Consider the following 20194-nt stretch of genomic DNA (forward strand, 5'->3'; position numbering starts at 1 on the left):
TTTATTCTTTCGATCTATTTTGATTTATTTTTGTAGAGTGATTGTAGCGCTGAGATTGTAAATAGCAGATCGCAGAGGTGTAACTAGCCTATTGGCATTATAAAAATTAGCACCCGTTTTTAAGTCAAAAAGTCGTTGTTTCAGAAGCGTACTCTCATTAATTTTCTTTGCGAAGCCACAGTGAGTTATTTTAGTCTATATTTTATAACCGTCGTTGAACAGCCGACCCAATTTTGTATTTACGACTACTAAAGTTCAACTCCTTAGCCTTGTAATCTTGAACCCAATCCAGAAGATAAGGGAGCTCCCGTATCAAGTAGTGAGAGAAATTTGCCTGCGTGGAGGATTTTATGATGGAACGAACCAGCATTCGCGATACATGGAGAGAGAAAACCATGAAGTCCTCCTACGGTTAGCCCGATGGAAAAGGGACTCTAACCTATGATCCGTTAACCACTGAGGATATTTTACGTCAGCACTGTGGTCGGTGCTGATTTCGTATCGACCAGCCACCGCTGGGATTTGAATCTGGTTCACCCAATTGGAAGGTGAACTCTCTATCCCCTGGGCCACCACGACTCCGCGATGAGTTATTACTGTTTAAAATCATTCCTTTCAATCAAGTGGGGAAAATTATGAAAAATTACTAAGTTTACTGTCAATTATAACATATTAAAACGCTATCAAATAAAAAACTAGCAAATACATTATTAAAGCTTGTAAGATTTCTGTTAAACATATCTAATACAAAATATTCGTATTATCTGTTCTTTACATATTTTTAGTATTATCCTCATAGAAGTAGTCATTATTAGAGTCTATATATTTAGAGTTTCAAATTAGTATTTAAGTGAGAAAGGAAAATAGGTACTTAATAAATAAATTATGCAAATCAGTAACGAGAGCAATCATCGCATAGGTGGCAATAAAGTAATTGAATCTAGTTTATTTGATTGTTAAAACTCGAAATTACCCTCACGTCTATTTAAATTTTTTTTCAACAACTGATTTTGATTATTTTAATTTTCCATTTACGATGATTAACTTCGATTATGGTTCAAAAGATACTGATAACTTCCTTGTTTTTTTTTTCCTTACTTTAATACTAACTTGCGATCCATAATTTTTATTTAATTTTTCAGAGATTATACAGTATATATACAGTGCGTGCAATAAAAATGGAGCACTTTAAAAACTATCGATAGAAAGATTGAATTTTTACGTTCTAAGAGGCACTCTTAATGGTTCGAGAATCTAACTTTAAAATAAACTGCTCAAAACAATTAAAGAGTATTGAGGTTTGGGTTGTTGATGGACGTAGAAGGCTAAATTAGAAAAGAATGACATTTGTTTCGCAGGCAGAAAAAAAAAGTGTTTTATTGAGCATTCGGGTACAAATGAGAAAAAAAGAAAGAAAAAATTTTTGTATATGAGAAAAATAAATAAAAAAAAGATGTTTCCCCATAATAAAATCGTTTTTAGTAAGGAATATGGTTTCCTCGGAAGGCCAGCAACGCTGAACACCTTTGAGGCATCGAATTAATGAGGGGCTAGGGTATTCTGTCCCACTCCTCCCACTTTCCAGTTCTTAGAGAGTTTGTGAAGGTGGTAGACTTCCAGGGAATTCGTTTGCCTAGAATGTCCCAAACATGTTCCATTGGGTTCATGTCTGGAGAACACAATGGCCATTCCATTCGTATCATTCCTTCCTCCAAAAGGAAGTAATTCATCAAGCTAGCATGATGTGGTTTTGCAATTTTCATTCAGAAACATGATCTCCAATTGCTGCAGCGTAAGGGACTATAATAGGTCTTAGGATCTCATTCCTATATCAGCGACCGGTCAGAGCTCCATTTCGAATGATATGGAGATCGGTGCACCCATCAATGGAGATGTCAGCACCAGCACTGTCCCACAGCCAAATCTTACACTTCCGTGCACAAATTCTGGATTGATTTAGTGCCAAATTCCCTCCAGATGAAAGTACATCTATTATCAAGATAAACAGAGAAACGGGACTCGTCATAGAAAAAAATATTGCGCTATTCATTTCTCCTCCAGATGGCTCTGTTGCTCACTCCCTGCTGGCGCGACGGTGCCTTACTGATAACATGACATACACCATTAGTCGGCAATCATTACAGCATGTTTCAGGCGGTTTCGGACTGTTTATGTCGAAACTGTGAGGCCAGTGGCCGAGCGAAGGTGTATTTGAGGAAGAGTGGCATTCATATTTCGGTGTTTCCGAGTCGTTAGCGTTAAATAACAGTGGGCGTTGTTGCACGTCTGCTCCTTTGCCCTGATCTTCGGCCTGCATCTCCAGTCTCCAAAAAAAAAAAAAAAAAAAAAANAAAAAAAGATTCTAGATCCTGGAAATTACACATTACAAACTGTAATGACTTCTGCTATTCCGACTTGTTTTTGGCCTCCCTCTAATCGGACAACAACTCTCCAAGCTTCTGATTCAGTTCAATGACTTCGTTTAGACATCGCACTCATCGAAATAATGCGCTTACTAAATGCAGATAATTTGTTCTGAATTGTTGTTGTTGTTGCTCATTTACGTCGCACTAGAGCTGCACAATGGGCTATTGGCGACGGTCTGGGAAACATCCCTGAGGATGATTCGAAGACATGCCATCGCAATTTTGTCCCTCTGCAGAAGGGATGGCATCCCCGCTTCGGTAGCCAGACGACCTGCACGCGAAGTCGAGCACTTTACGGTAGAACAGTTTAACGAGGACCCATACCACACACCCTCGGTTCCAACGCAGGCTGATCCAAGTGGTCACCCACCCGCACACTGACCGTAGAGAGTGATGCTTGACTTCGGTGATCTGCTGGGAACCGTGTCTTAATGATCAGTCCACTGCGGGACTGTTCCGATTTGTCTTACATTAAGTTGAAAGTCAAATCAAATTCGCGGCTGCTAAAGCGTTGTCTTCGACGGCTGCGAAGTTTGAAAAAACTAAATGAACCTTGACGTTTTTACTAACTTGGTGACAAACTTTAAGTTTTAGAATGAGATGGATTTTCCTCGTCATGGATTTCATCTTTGAAGCGATGAAAGCTACAAGCTAATAATTTTCAAATTATAAAAGAAGTAAAAGTGAACAACATATCAATAAACAATCATGAAAACTGTTGTGCTGTTTGTTTTTTGGTGAACAAAATTATGATGTTATCTCACTTACTTATATTCTCTTCTCGAGGTGATATCCTGATTGAAGAAAAATGTATCCTTTCTACTTTTGATAAAAAAAAAAAAAAAATGAATATAGTAATATACAAGGAATGGTTGGTTGGTTGGTTAGTTAAAGTTTAATGGCACAAGAGCCAGAAGTGGCTATACTGCGCCAGTCACTAGGTAAAAGAATAGCACTTTTTCTTATATTACTGAATACAGTCCTATTGTTTTGAAGAACTTGATTAAATTGTGATGTATAGGATCACTAAGTAGGGATGAAAGATTGGGATAAAATCTGCCGAAAAGTTTCTTCCTCAAATATTTGAATCGTCTGCAGTTAGTTAATATGTGTTTAATTGAAACGTCAACTTGACATAGAGTACAGCTGGGTGCAGGTTCGGCTACCAGTAAATGCATATGCGTAAAACGAGTATGCCCGATACGTAGTCTGTTTATTAAAGTCTGGGTTTTGCGATCAACAGTTAATGTCTTACAATTATCAAGATTAGGATAAATTTCATGTAATTTATTATTATTTTGTCTATTCCAATGATTTTTCCAGGCTTCATGAACTGAAGATTTACAAATGTGTTTGAGGTTCAAACATGTCAAGAGATTACTGCTTAAGTTTTGAGTAGTTTTAGCTATGATATCAGCACGGTCATTTCCAAGAATGCCGACGTGTGAGGGTATCCAACAAAAATATATGTTGAACCCTCGGACTTGCAATTGCATAAAGTGGTTTTGTATTTTTTGAATTATGGGGTTTTTTCCAATGTAAAGAACACTAGATTACAAGGAATGGAGAACTTTATTACTTTATTTTACAAATGTCTCTAAAACTACCGTCGAGCATAATATTTTGCGCGTATGTTCTCATTTAAAATGAAAAGGAGTTTCTTTTATTATATTTTTTTATTCATGAGTAACAGTAATTCTGTTTAATAAAGTATTAAATTGATTTATTCAAATATTTGTTAAACACTTAATTTTAGCACTTTGTTTTAACGTATTCAAACAATACATTTGTTGAATAAAATTTATTATTTTTGTTTTCAATCTCACTTCTCATGTAATTGTGGTTTATTTGAAATATCAATTTTTTTTTCGTTTTAAGAAACAGAAAAGGCGCTTATTATTAAATTAGAATTGGATATATTTTAGTATTCCCCCATTAAAATTTTTTTTAACGGAATAAGTTTAAATTTAAAAAAAAAAAACGTAAATAATAGTGAGACTGAAATCTGTGTTTAGCTAAAATAAAATATGTAAATATCATTGTCAAAATAATAATAGCTTGAAATAAGTGCATCTAATGCTACTCTTACATCTAAAAGTACTCTTAATAAAGTACTCTCAAGAGCACTTAAAAGTACCCTCAAGCACAGGGATATTTCCATATCGTGATCTATAGCAGAAACTACAATCGTCAAAGTGGCAATTTTTTTTGAAGAAAACATGTAAATGTTCAACTGTTCAGGGCTACGAGTTATACTTTTCGAGTTGGTCCCTTTCTGTGATGTTTTTTTTCGAAGTTTCTCTCAGGCTAAGAAAACATAGATTATTCTGACACAGATCACAATATGGAAATGTCCCCCAAGTGCACAATTTTTTAGATTTAATTAGACACTAAGTCGACGTATACAGGCATTATTATACTTATGCTGACAAACTAATGATATTTAAGTATTGGTGTCTGTTCACACCAAGTATAATTGGCAAAGTGCCAAAGGGATCTCAAACGGTCACTACCCTGTAGTTATGAAGATTTGGCAAGTTTTCTGCTGCAGATCACTATACAGAAAATTTAAAATATCAAAAATTTAAATGAAAAAAATTAAGAAGTTTGCTTTTGGGTGTCTCGAGTTATACCCTTTTTTTTGGATCAGACTCTAATTTGGAAATCTTGCTGAAAAATCTTACACAGATCATCTCCCCACACTTTTCTTCACCTGATTTTATTTAATATATATTTACCTTTCATGTTACTGTGAAATATGATAACTTATGTTGGTGCTTCATAACTTATGCTTTTTTGTCAGAAGTTATGAAATTAACTGAAACTAAGATCGTTATGATATACCTGAACATGATTTGAGGTCATTAATAAACATTGTTTTGAAACAAAAGCCAAGTCAATACTCACCTTATTTTGTAAGTATGATACTCTTTTCATATTCAGTAGCTGTATTTCGCAATTGCATGATTATGATAACGAAATTGTTTTACACTATGATATATTAATTGTTTAATTAATTTTTATGTCAAATTTTTTTGGAGTATTTTTAAATAAAAAACTATTAGATCTTTTAGCATCTGGCAACGGACAAGGACTCCCATTTGAGCAAGGGGCAAACCTCATCCTATGCCTATTGGTTTAGGTCCTCGTGCATAAAAAAAGTTGCTTTTTATTGTTATTACAAGGTTCAAACGCAGCTGGAAAATCGAGAATGGCCAGGGAAAATGAGATTCAAGGGGAAAAAAGATAATTTTACTCCAAAACTGGCAATTGTCAGGAAATTTGATTCCCTTTCAAATTGCTGGATTTCGCATTTCTCTTTTCAACCGTAATTTGTGTTAGTGCAATCGAAGATTCCAAACAAAAAAGAAATAATAATTAGATTTTTTTCCAGATCAACCGTTGTTAAGTATATCCTCTAGATTTTATTATACTTAGAGTTTTTGCCGCGTTGTCATTCAAATTTTCGAGTAAGGAACTTGAAACTTAAGAACACTTGACATGTTAGTTCTTATTTTTTATTTTTTAAATCCACTTGTTAGAGCTTTTGGCTATTCAATGCTATTTATTTTAATCCGTGATTATTACATTTACATTGTTTTCTGTTTTATTTTCATGCACATAGGTAGGTGATCATTCTATGCATTATTATAATCTATATTCTAAATTGAATGTGTTTTAAATTTTTTCTTTGATGATTTTTTTTTTTATGATTGTTCAATTCATTTTACAGAAATACAACAACATTAATGGATATGCTATTAAAAATGAAAAAGTAACTTATTTAGCTGTAAGCAAAAAAGAGTTGCCTACTATTATAATTTTGCAGTTTTTAGAAAAGTAAGTTCATTTTTTGGTTGTTTAATTTAGTGTCACATTACATCAGAGCACTCGTATTTCTTAATGTTGTCATTGCTTTTGATTTGTTTTTTTCACTCATTTTTGTGCGTGAAAAGTCTTCTTAGTTTTTGTGAGATTATTTTTATTATTTTTTAACACTATAAAATATAAAGTAAGTGTAGTTTTTTTTTAAAAAATAATTTTGATTGATCTCATTTATTTCTGGTTACAATTTCTTTATAAATAAATGATACTCTGCAATTTTTTAAATAGAAATTTGATTACATTTTCCTTTGTAATAATTACTACCGTATAATTATTAAGCATAGTGGTTAGTACCCTTAGGGGGTATGATTGTTTTACTATGATGTCAAATCTTTGAACAATTTCTCTATGACAGGACCTTTTTAGCATCTCTATTGAATAATTTTTTGCGGGCTATTTTAATTCTATTTTACCATATCATTGGTATTTTAAATGCTTTTATTCTTCCTAAGGCAAAAACAGGGTTACCACTCCACAGGGAGAACAGGGAATTATTTTTGATTCTTTCTTAACGAACTGGGAAAATGCGGGAAACTTCGTTTCTAATTTTTTTCTTTTAAAAAATGGCGACCACTCAAAGTGCAATCTAGAGGATATTTAAGCATGATATTTAACTATACTAAACTATTTTATTTACTACAGCATTATTTGAATAGGTTCAGCTGTTCCTTTTTCCAGCAATCGAAACTAATTAATATAGTGAGCCCAATATAGCTCACATAAGAGCACCGTAATTGTTGTGTTTCCTCTGAATATATTGTGTACAGGGAAAATGCAGGGATTTTTTTTTCCAGATTTGAGGGGCAACCATGAAAAAAAATCAACACGAATAAAGCCCAAATGAAAATACAGAAATTGGCATATTAATATGTCAATTTTTTAACTCTCACCTGTCATTTATTCATATATAATTTTTTTTGCTTTAGTCTGCATTGGAGCACAAAGTATATCTTATCTTTTTTGTAATATTGGCTTGTAATATTTTTTCTGTAAAAAAATGAATTAAAAAATACATTATTTTATCTTAATAAAAAGAGAAATCAAAAATCATGTATAAAGTAGTTACATACTACAATTCTAAAGGAAAGTTGTGCAGCAGAAATTCCATAAGAAAATTGAAACCAATAGAAAAGTTTTTAGAAGAAATTAATGAAAAATATAAAAATGACAGCCGAAACTGACGTTGTCAGGGGATACCAGCTCCGGAAGTCATAAAGACACAAAACCTTTTCTATCGAGAGAGCATGACAAATGTCTAAAAATTGCTCTCTCGGTACCCCCAAAGGTTTTGTAAAAAGTCAAGGAAGAAAGAAAAGAAACGCAAAAACATAATACAAAAATAAAATACATAAATTACAGAAGGAAAACAATGTTAAAAAAGAGCTACTTAAAAATATTCCTATTTCAAACACAATGTTCAAAAAAGCTACTTAAAAATATTCCTATTTCAAATTCCTATTTGTGTGTTTTGGTTTGAAATAGGAATATTTTCAAGTAGCTTTTTTGAACATTGTTTTCCTTTTGTAATTTATGTATTTTACTTTTGTATTTCTTTTCTTTCTTCCTGAACTTTTTATAAAACCTTTGGGGGTCGTGCTCTCTTGATAGAAAAGGTCTTATGTTTTTATGACTTCCTGATCTGGTACGACATAAACTTCGGCTGTCATTTTTATATTTTTCATTTTCATCTTAAAAATGTTCTATTATTTTAACTTGCTTATTAAATTAATATAGCAATATATTTTGCAGTATAATTGATATCTGATGGCCACACACTGTTTTATTTATATTCTTTATATTTTGCAGTTTTCATTCATTAATAAGGAATTTTTGTGGAGGTGCTTCAGAAGATTATATTAACCGAAATTTACTCCTAGTTTATGAACTTATGACAGAGTGTGTGGTAAATATATTTTCTTTTTTAGTTTTACAAGTTTCTTTTTTGGGTTGCATTTTAAAATGGTTTTAATTTGTTATTCATGTAACTGCGAATTGTTTTGAAAATTATATATTTTTTATTAATAATTTTAGATACATATTTTGTCATTACAAAATTTTTGTTGCTTAGAATAGAATAACGACATAAATTTTGCCTCCAGATAAAAGTAACAACTAAATAAGTGTAAAATTTATGTTGGTATTTCTTAATCATAATTGAAAGCACAATTTAAACCAATTGGATTAAAAAGTTGTAGCCTGGCTTTTTTCTAAAAAAAAAAAACAACTTTTTAATTAATTAATTGTTAAGTATTTTTACTCTGGAGGGAACAATAATGAGAAAATTTCCTAGAATTGTTTTTTTTTTTTTTGATTTCAAGTTTAATTGATTCTATGAATCGCTATTAATTTAAATGATGATAGATGAATAAATATTTTCATATCATTGCATTATTACATTGTATTATGTATATATCATTGCAGAAGCAAAAATATCTACATGAAGTATTAATAATGAGCAAATTAAGGTTAAGTAATGATAATTCTAAAAATTCTTTAGATAAAATAAATCATCTCCAGTTCCATGTTCTGATATTTTTTATAGTTAGCTAAATAAAATAATTTATTGGACAAGTTGAAATAAAACCTTGGAAAAATTTCCCCCACATCTTTTTAAAGATACTTTGAACTTGCTACAATTAAATGAATTAATGGGAATGAGGTAATTTTCTGAATTTTACGCTTTATTTATTTATTTATTTTTAAATATTTTTCTGTGTCAGTGTAAACAATTTTGTGTTATATACATATTTATTATAGTTTTATTCATTATTGTGTTATTTTCAATATCTATATTTATATATATACACACACAGGGTGTTAATAAATTCCCGGACCCATTTTGATGTTTAATAACTCATAAAATAATGAAGATATAAACAAACTTATGGCATTTATTGATGGAATAACTCATATATTTTCCTTTTCAGGTTTGAATATCTTTACTTTTGTAAATATCGTTTGCTCATGTGGTTAATTTCAGATAATTTTATTTTCCAGTCTAAATATCTGTACTTTTCTAAATATCGTCTGCTTATTAATTGCATTTTCCCCTCTTTTGTTTTTGGCAATTATTGCAATGTTATGTTTACTTTTGATGTGTTTGTTCTATGTAGTACTTTTCTATGTGATGTTTTATTCGAGCGGATATTAAGGAGAATGCATACACCACAAGAGAAAGTACAGATTTTGACTTGCTTGCCGCTACCTGGCGGGAAATTGACTATCGACTTGATATTCTCCTTTTGACGAAGGGGGCATACGTGGAAGTTCATTGACAAGGGTCATGAAACTTCTTGAGTCTATCTAACCATTTATGTTATTAATTTTAATCTATCTTTATTATTTTATGAGNAGTTACTGCTTTCTATGATGCAATTTTAAATTTCTAATCTCGGCCAAATCTAATGGCTGAAGCGCACTTGTGCAATTTGCAGGAAAAATGAGAGCTTTTACATTTTCCAAAATAATTAGTATCGATGGGTGCGCTGGACATTGGTCGATGAATGGCAAAATTTTTCATGTTTGCCTCTTCATAACATTGTCTAGTTTTTTCAGTCATCTAGTAAAAATTACGGTCGTCATCCAAGCATTCTTGTTGGCACCCTTTTCTGTATCATTCATGTTGGCAAATTCCGCCCTTTTTTAAAATACACAAGAAAAAATAAAAAATTAAATAAACGTGAACAAAATCTAAAAACCGACTTATAACCGATTTTGTGCGTCGTATAAACGATATATTTTTACATTAAAATGAATAGGAATGATTTGGGACCACACTAAAACGTCGTATAAATGTAAACGTCGTATAAGTGATCGTCGTATAAACGATGCTCCACTGTATATATATTTATTTTTTTACATTAACAAAAAATTTTTAACGAAAAATATTTCTAACTCATGGAAGATATTTTCATTTCATATTATTTTATTTAATAATGTATTATATTAATAAGCATATTGTTTTACTTTAAACTTTATTTAATGTTGAAATAAATAATGAACGTATTTTATTCTTTATTTATTATCGAATAATTTATATGCATGTATTTATGTATCTTAATTATACTTTTAAACTAATTGCCTCAATATTTTATATTAGAATTTATATTGATTCCATAGATGAGAAATTAAAAAAATAATTTTTATGTTCAAGTTACGAGGGAATCACGCTATTACATTTTGTAGGCATAATGCTGACATAGCATTTTTATTTGCTGGTTAAGTCGAGTTGCAAAGTAATATATAAGCATATTTAAAATCTTAAGTTGCTGCTTTTTTAAATCATGATAGCATGATAACAGAACAGCAGTGCATATTTTTGAATTGTTAATCGAAAATATAAATTAATAGTAGCTAAAAAGATACAATAAATTCTCTTTAAAGGTTTAGTAACTTTTAATTTGGGACTTAGGTGTTATTTAACCCTTTGTTTTACATAACTGATATAGAAAAGAAAAATTAAAACAAAAAAAATCATGGTTTATAGAAAAGCACAGTTTTTGAAAATGAAAAACCTGATTTTAGCTATTTATTAATTAGATTACTACTCGTCCAATTGTGCATATTATTACTTTTTTTAAACATTTGATTTTTCTTATTTCTGATTTGCCTTTAGTGAACTGATTTTTTTTTTGGTGGGGGGAGGGGCAAGAAATAATGTGTTACATTTTTATTGTTCCATTTAGATACTAATTTTGTATGATTGATAATTTTTCTTAAATGATATTGCAAGTATTAATGTCAGATATACATTATCATCTTGTTCAACTTATTCCATTAACCTTAGTTTTGTTCTTTTATCTGCTATTTATTGTCCCCTTGGGATTTATTATAGCCACACAAAATACTAAAGCAAAATTCAAAAAGGTTTCTTATTTTATAAAAATTTTATTAATTTACAATTAAAATATATTTGATTGATGTTAATACTTGTAGTTGTCTATTTATGTTTTCACTTGTTGCTATTTCTTGATAGGATAATGGTGTTATCAAAGCAACTTCAACCGAGCAAGTCCGCCATTCAGTTTATAGCGATCCAGTTTTTACGAAGATAAGCTTTAAATCTGAGGTGAAAAAACCAGGACCTGTAAGTTCTTTTTTTAATTCCTACTATTAGTTCGCACTCTCCCCATATATTGTTCAAATTTTCAATTGTTAATAAAATACTTTTTCTTCATCCACTCAAGTTCAAGTACATTTCTTTTAAACTTGTAGTGGGTGACACTTGATGTTAATACAGTTTTTTCAAATATTAATTCATTCATTAAATTTGATTAATTAATTTTAGTTTTATATGAGAGAAAAAATTTTAATTATTTAATAAAAAGTAACAAAAAGGAAATTTTTCTTTGTTGACCTAATTAGGGAATGACATAAATTTTTTTTATATCACTTGTTTATTATTATTTTATAATTAATTATTATTTTAAATTAGATAATTTAATTTTGGTTACAAATTGAAATAAACAATAAATAAAATTAGAAATGTTTTGAAATTCGTCCGAATTTAAAAATTTCATCAGAGGGTAATTATGTTTTTTTTCCATAAATGATTGATTTGCTTATCAATCATAATTGTTTAAATAATATAAAATAAAATGTTAGTAAAGGAATGAAATATGTTATATATATTTTTGTTAAAAATCTTGTGCAAAAAGTGTATAAGTTACCATATTAAAAAAATAAAAAAGGTTAGTGGACAAAAAATTTTAATAAGTTTTTTCTAATATTGCTTCATTAATTAAATGTAATTAATTAATTTTAGTTTTATATAGGAGAACAATTATAATTTTTTAATAAAGAGTAACTGAAATAAAATGTTTCTTTATCGACCTACCTAAGTATTATTGACTTTACCTTTTTTTTTTACATTACTTGTTTTTTCACCTCTTTGTATTGAGGCATATATTTTTTAATACTGATTTCATGTCTCTTTTTATTGAAAAGTCTTAGGTGTTCATTTATTAATTTTTGTTGATGATTCAAAATTTATAACGTAAGTTCTATAAATTGGGAACAAATATTCTATAAATTTGATAAGTTTTATTAAGGGCTTGAAGTTGTCCTCAAATTCCTTAATTTCCTTAAAAAAAAAAGAAAGTGTCCTTAAATGTCCTTAATTATTAAACATTTCAATAAATATCCTGAAATTTTTGCATTTTCAAAATTGTTGAAGTTAAAAGCAAGAATAAATATTATTTATCTAAAAAAAATTTTTTAAATCAACTGCTGTCTATTGGAATTTCAAATTCAAAATTATTTTTATATGCCATGAAACAATGTTTATAACAAAATGAATGCCTAAGTCTTCATAGCGTGTCAAGTATGGTATTAGTTTACTTCCATTGTTAGAGACAATTACCCTTGTTTTGATGAAATCGAACATTGCATGTGGGAGAAATATATAAAAAGCTCTTATCTCTCAATTTCTCCTCCATCACTATATCATACTCTTCTGATTTTCATTAGAGAATCCTAATATTTTGCTAATTAATAATTTTATATATATATATGTGTATAAAAAAACAAAGTTTTTTTTTAAATAAAAAATCTGAGTTTTTGTAAAAATGTTTCCTTTTTTTACGTAAGTGCAGGAACTACTGAAACTAATTACCAATTGTGTATCTTTCAATCCATGCCGCTAACCTAGAAATTGCTCCCATTAGCGAATCAGCGTTCTTAAATTGTCCTTAAATTTGGAGGCAACTTAGTCCTTAATTTTTATATTTTGGACTTCCTGCCCTGTTTATTTTATACAATTATCTAAATTTTTATGTTTTTGGGTGCCGTAACAAAGTTATTTTCCATAAAGATGTAATGCAATTTCAGAGCAGTAATAATGTTAATTTATAAAGATTTGAAAAAGGAGGCACAGACTATGGGCCTTTTGGTTAATAGGGAACAAAGAAATAAAGAGTAGCAAAGATTCAATTGGGAAATCAATCTAGAGGGAAAGAGAAGGATAAAAAATGCCCTAAAAAAGATGGCTATAGTTTGTCTAAAGTAAGAATTCCCCATGCCATTCATCTGGACCCGTGGCGGTGACTATGGTAACAAGAAATAACTATTTGAAGTAGGGGTGTGGGATCATTGCTTAGGGCAGGTTTTGGTTCCGGTCATCGAGAGAAAGGGAATCTTATTCTTCGATCTATTGTGTTAGCCCTAGTGTGAAGAGAAGCTACCCTCCCTGAAATGCACTATTCTTGTTTCCATAGCAGCAGATAGCCTCAGACTTAGTGGCGGGGGGAGTTCTTACTGTAGACAAACTATAGATGAGGTAGAGGGAAATTTAAAAAAAATTAAAAACTGGAAGATAAAAGCTGAGGAGAGGAAAAAGTATAGTTTTGTAGCAAAGAAGGCCAATGTCCATCATGGACTGCAGAGTCAAGACATAAGATAGTAATGGTAGTGAATATCAAATTCTAAGCAATTTAAGTAATAGTTCAAGATCGAGTGTTAAGTTAGGAAGTTTTTGCCTTATTGAAATTGATAATTTGCTAAGAGTGAAATGTAAAATGTAAACTTATCAAAGTAATCAGTTTATCAACATGTTTTATCATAGTTTGGTAAATAAAAGAGAAAAAAAATTCATATTCTAATTTATTCTTTCTTTTTTTTAGTTTGGGCTGGAAAAAAAATTTATTCCTAATCTGGCTGCCGAAAGACCATTAGTAAAATCTAGATCTGAGCTGATGGTATTTTTTGTCTTATGTATATTTTTTTATATTAGATTCTCTATTTAATAAATATAATTTATGTAATCTTTGAAGAAAGAAACATCAGTTAATGCGTGATTTTTTTATGCAAAACTACTTATTAAGTACAGTGCATCAAGTTCAAAAAAATACCTTAATTATTTTTGATGCAACTAAATAATAAATAATAGAACAAGAAATAATTTCTCAAAATAATGATAGGTATGAAACTCCATAGATAAACGAGTTTTGTGCAATTTTTTATTTTCTCAAATAGTTCTAAAGACATATGCAAAAAGTAAAATTAACATTAAAGAACCAAACATTCAACTGTTTTCTATTGGGATCAGATGTAAGGGATGTCCTCCTTGAGGGTTGAGATAGATAGGTTATTTGAAGACGTTTTTGTGACTGATTTTGCTGTTTAAAATATCGTCTATACAAATTTATTAGCATAATTTAGATCGTTAATAATTCTCAAGTTTTTATGTTAACATTTTATGTTAGTACTGAAAATCTAATCATTAGGTCAAAAGTTTTTCAGCTGTTACTTTCTTTCTTTGCCCCATTGAAACTTTTGGCATTGTAACTTTTGTTTTAGATTTGTTATGCTTGTTTACTGTAAATAAATAAGATTTTGAGTATTGACAAGTTATTAGTAAAAATCCTCAAATTCATCGTTTTCTAGTTTTTGATTAATTTGTTTTATTAAATGTAAAAGATTTTATTTGCTTATACCAGGAATAAAATAGGAAAAAGTAATAGTAAAGTAAGAATCTATTTCAGTTTGTTTGATAAATTTTTTTTTGCATTTTAAAAGTTTAAAATTCTTATTATCTGCAGATATGTAGATATCTGCAGAAATGTAGATATCTGCAGATATGTGTATATGCAGATATCTTTAGATATGTAGAAAAAGCACTTTTTTTGATATATATTTTTACTAAATTATTCTGTTGACAAATTTGTAAGGTGTTATTGCACTGCTTCAGTCTATATCATGCAATGTATATGACAGATTAAAACTTGAATTAAAATTGCTTTTTGGATTATGGATTAAAATTCCTTTACAAAAATTTTATTAGAAGCACTTTGTAAAAATATTTTACCCAACAAAACTGTAGGATGTGTAATTGTTGAATAATAAAAAATTCAAGTACATAAACTATTTGAAAATGAGTTATTGTTCCGTGAACTTTTTTTTAAAGATTATTCCACTTTAATTGAAAAAAAAATAATAATTCAGAAGGCTCTAAAATTATAATGCTAGTAATATTAGATCCCTATAATATTCCTTGTATTTTGTTTTTCTAATAACAATACTTAAATTTCCTTTTTTTGTAATAAACTCATGAACTCTTAAAATAGTTTTGGCATTTGTAATTTTTTTTAAGCAAATTTTTAGCAGTTATTTTATAGTTAAAAGAAATTTAACTCTGAAATTTTAATGTTTTAACTGATCCAAATAAAATACAACTAATTTCGTGTGAAAATTCTTCATTTTTCATGTTAAAATGAAAGAAGACAGAAACTAGTGGCTATTAAACAATTTGAAGTATCGAAGAAAGTGCATGCTGTATCACAGAGCTTTTTAAAAACATTTCTTCTTTATTTATTTAGTTTTTTTCCTTGCCCCAAAAAGTTAAATTTACTAAATTTTTGATTTTTAGAACTTGAAAAATGAAGTGTTTGTAGATGTTATTGAAAAAATAGTGGTCCATCTTTCTAAAGAGGTAATAAATTATTTGATTACAAAACATAGTTAGTTTAAAATTTTACAACATTAAAATTGTTTTTTATTTATAATGCAAACATTTTCTTTTTTAAAGCACATTTGCTTTAAATATACTATTTTGTAAGAGCTTTGAATATTGTTACAAATTTTGTTGCTTTAGCAAACCCCAAATAGTTTTATTTTTCTTTCTAAAATACTTTTCCTCCTACAAATATTTTGTGTAAAAGAAATATAGAATGAATAGTCTTATTTTTCCTTCTACAAAAATTTTTTTTTTAATGAAAGGAATATTCGTGCATATTTTATTTTTTCATGTATGTATTAAAATTGTTTTTATTTGAAATGTAAAAAAATTATTTTAAGGCACATTTGCTTTAAAAACATAAAAATATAATATTTTGTTAGAGCTTTGAATATTATTACAAGTTTTGTTGCTTTAGCAATCTCCTAATAATCTTATTTTTCTTTCTACAAAAATATGTTGGAAATTTTTGTTTTTAATTCTGTAAGGGAGCGTTAAACTGCATGCGACTTTGCTGGAAACACTTTTTATCAATATCTTTTTGATAAGCTAAAATATTGCCAATTTAGATTCAGTTGATATGGGCAATGAAGTTATTTTAAACTTGTGGTTTTTGCACTAAAGATAAAGTTACTTCTCTGTACCGAACCAATTCCTGATCAAAATATAATTATAATAAATATATAATTATTATTAATTTCATATTGAAAAAATTCTGCCACAGGGCTTTCAAGCAACCTAATTTTTTTTAAAAAATTGCATACATTGTAAATTGAATTATTTATTATTTTTAATTATGAAAAAGTGTAATTACTTAATAGTTAATGGGTTGATATGTCACTTCATGATAAAAAATATGTCCCTAACTAGAGAATGTATTTCAACTTTTTGTTCAAAGCTTAGACTTGTTGGTCAAGGAAATGCATGTGAGTTCCACTCCCATTTGGGAATGGAACTCACATGCATTTATAATAATTTATGTAAGAAATAAACTATGCTTTTATAAATTTTTCACATGCATTGGTGAAAATTTATAAAGGCATAGTTTATTTCTTACATACATAATCCTTGCGTAATTGTTTTCACATTATGTACCGAAATTTATGTTTAAGTGCTGTTTATGGGTATATGGTTTTTAAAACAATATTAAGAGAAGACCTTAGAACTTATGACTTCCTTTATTGGACTGCTATCACATTCAAAACGTTTTGATTTCTTGAATTTGGTATTTTTACAATTTTACAAATTATTCCTTACCTGGAAATTTTCTGAATATCATTTCTTCATCTATTTTCCTGAAAGTGCAATGCCATCATTTGTTAGATATTCATAGAACAATGTTAGGTAGTTACAAAATGTTTTATTGTATTGGGGGATTGTTGAAACAAATTGAGACTTTTTTCTTTTTAGTTCAAAATTATTTTCTGTGCAATTTATTGTTTTGTTTTTCTTTATGATGTATATTTTTTATGGAAATAATTATTTAAAGAGTTTTTTATTAAAATGATTGAGAAATAACACTGTAAATACCATCTGAAATAATATTTTGAACTGATTAGTAAATTTTTGGTAGTTAGCTACTTTCTTAAAAAAAGTTGCGGAATGTGCTTTTTAAGATTGGTATTTCTTTAGATTTATTTCTCTCTAAAAGGAAAAATTTCGAGAATAAAGAATAATTTGACTAAGAACTATTGACCTAAATGGCTACAGCTCTTTGTCAATTAAACTTGGGTGCTCTAGTTAATGATGTTTTGTTATATTGTAAAGTTATATATATCACAATGAATAAATACAAAAAGGACAAAAAGAAAAAAGAGAAAAATGAAGAATTAAAAAAATCCATAAGTTTTGTTCGCTGCACATAAGCTACAAGTATATAGAACTTATAAAAAAAGTTCAAAATGTTGAGGAAACATGTAAAAAATTACAGAATAATGAAAAAAGAAAATTATTTAAAAAAATTAATAAAAATCCAGGAAAAAAAGATATAATCTGTTCATCAGCTCACATGATTATATCTGCAGAAAGGAGTACTTTCCAATATTGTATCAATATAGCCAAGGAAAAATATATCAATACAATTGTGTGAGGAGCACTAAAAAAAATTGCGGATGTAATCGTGTGAGCTGATGAAGTGATTGTATAATTTTTTTTGCCTCCAGATTTTTATTAATTTTTTATTCAAATTTTTTTTAAAAATGATTTTCTTTTTCCATTATTCTGTAATTTTTTCCATGTTTCTCTCTATGTTTTGAACTTTGAGCAAAAATTACAAAATATAAACTAATTTTTAAAAATGGCTGTTTAATATATACATAAAACGGCTATTTTTAAAAATTGCTTTATATTTTGTAATTTTTGCATAACAATTATTCTTTTTAGAAAAATTGTTTGAAGCACAGACAATGCCTAAAAAAATATTGCATGATATTATAAGACTAAAAATGATCATTGGCAAATAGCATCTTTTGTAACTGCACCATATCAGTTGAGTTCTATAAAATTGTCTTTGTACAGTTCAAAATTTAGTACATATAATATAAAATCTTCTTGTTTTTAAAATTGTGTTCTATTCTTAAAGAATTTTTTTTTCAACTTTGGATCAACTATTTTAAGTAAGATATGATCTTTTAACTTTATAAATGTAATTTATTTTGTGTTAATTTGGAAACTTTTCATCATATTGTTTTTTGGAATTAATGTTTGTAGTAGTTTTTAATTAAAAAAAGTAGTTTTTCTTTATTTTACTAACTGTTAAATGTATCATTCGTTTTTTAAGCATAGCTTGATGAATTTTTTATCATTTTAAAACTTATTTATTTTCAGGGAATAATTCAAAAGTACAAATTGCATGGAATGATACTCATGAAAAGCTTCTTACCGCTTAGTCATAAAATAATTGTGAATTTAGAAGATAATTTAAAACAAGGTGACGTAATGAAAGGTAATTTTTATTTTAGCAAAAATTTTTAACTGGTTGTTTCTTTATTTTTAAAAACTTAGAAGATTGATTATTTTTATTGACTGATATCCTTATTTATTTACTGTTTTATTATTTATAAGTAACAACCTTTTTTTAAAAAAAAGAAATGTGTAATATTTTGTTTTCATAGTTTGTATCTGTATGAAGTTATAAATAGCAATAATGAATTCCTTAACTGTTTAACATTTGTTTTACTTTAGTTTAATTGTTTTTTTCGAATGAATAATTCTTTTCATTGATAATTATTTTGAATGCATGTTTTCTTTTGAAGTAAACATTTTCAATACTTTTTGCTTTTTGTGCATTGTTATACTTGATGGTTATGCAATTTTGTTCACCTTGACATTCAAGTGAGGATTGAGAAAACCTTTTCAAACAATTTTTTTTAAATAATCATCTTTTTTTTAATTTTATTTAAAAGAAGCTGTTTTTCTTATTCTATTATTTTTCAATCTTCTCTCTATCTGATTTGTTTTCATTCTTGAACTATGAATGTATTTTCCCCATATACAAATATATGCACATAAAATTTTTGTTGTAGCGCTGATTTTTGAGCAACATCATTTCAGCAGTTGCGTTGATGACAAAAACTTTGAGAAACACAGATCTTTTGTTGTAACGCCGTCCCAAGGTGAGGTTAGTAAGTTCTATTTTCTACATCGTTTTTACTTATTTTTGGCACTACATGCAAACTATTATTATATTCTTCGTTTTAACTATTATTTTTTTAATAAGGAAAAATATTTAAGCTATTTACTTGGTTATTTCTTTTGATAAAACATTTTTGTTTTGTTCTTATTTAAAAGCGTTAGTTTATTTACTGTTTTTATAATATTAGTATCTCCCACTTTTCGCAAACGCAATTTTTAACCCAACACTTGCAACTTTTTAGTGTCCACATTTTATACTTTTCGCAAACACACTTAAACTTTTTTTACATTGAACATGTTATCAAGCACGTAAAAAGGTATATAAAAAAAAGCAATTCCCCAATTGATTGTGTTTTACTTTAGTCAAATTGAATTTATGACCTATAACTGTCCGCAAGTGAACTGAGCAGCCAACAGCGCTCCCACCATCGCTTTCATTTTAATATGCCTATAACATAAAATTTGCATTAAAAAGTTTATGGAGTCACATGCAAGCAACTCTATGTAATTTGGAAATTATTTGTATGTTATTTTAATAATTTTTTTGCTTCAATTCCTCATTCTTTCTTTCACTTTTCCAAAGAATTTGATTAATAGCCTGCTCTACTTTAGATTTTTTATATTAATGTGATAGATACACAACTTACTGTTTTTTTTTAGCTTTCTTTACTATTTTTTTTAGCTTTCTTTAATATTTTTTTAGTGTTTTTAAGATTTTGTATAAGAATTTTAGTTTTAAAATTTCACAAAAGAAACATAGAGATTTCTTGGTATTTTTTTGTTAGAGTTAAGAGATGGA

The 20194-nt window shown here is 28.4% G+C and overlaps 1 protein-coding gene across 1 annotated transcript in view; it reads left to right on the forward strand.

Moving 5' to 3' along the window:
• The first annotated feature begins 2943 nt into the window (after nt 1-2943).
• LOC107450493 (AP-4 complex subunit mu-1) overlaps nt 2944-20194 on the forward strand; it is a 28256-nt gene continuing 11005 nt past the window's right edge. The window contains exons 1-9 of the mRNA XM_043050608.2: nt 2944-3236; nt 5256-5341; nt 6160-6266; nt 8118-8214; nt 11287-11397; nt 13931-14005; nt 15676-15738; nt 18589-18706; nt 19287-19381. Coding sequence (XP_042906542.1) covers nt 3176-3236; nt 5256-5341; nt 6160-6266; nt 8118-8214; nt 11287-11397; nt 13931-14005; nt 15676-15738; nt 18589-18706; nt 19287-19381 — 813 coding nt within the window. The 5' untranslated portion in view covers nt 2944-3175. The remainder of the gene's footprint in view (nt 3237-5255; nt 5342-6159; nt 6267-8117; nt 8215-11286; nt 11398-13930; nt 14006-15675; nt 15739-18588; nt 18707-19286; nt 19382-20194) is intronic.

The sequence above is a fragment of the Parasteatoda tepidariorum genome, chromosome 1 (assembly GCF_043381705.1).
Source record: "Parasteatoda tepidariorum isolate YZ-2023 chromosome 1, CAS_Ptep_4.0, whole genome shotgun sequence".
Taxonomy (NCBI): domain Eukaryota; kingdom Metazoa; phylum Arthropoda; class Arachnida; order Araneae; family Theridiidae; genus Parasteatoda; species Parasteatoda tepidariorum.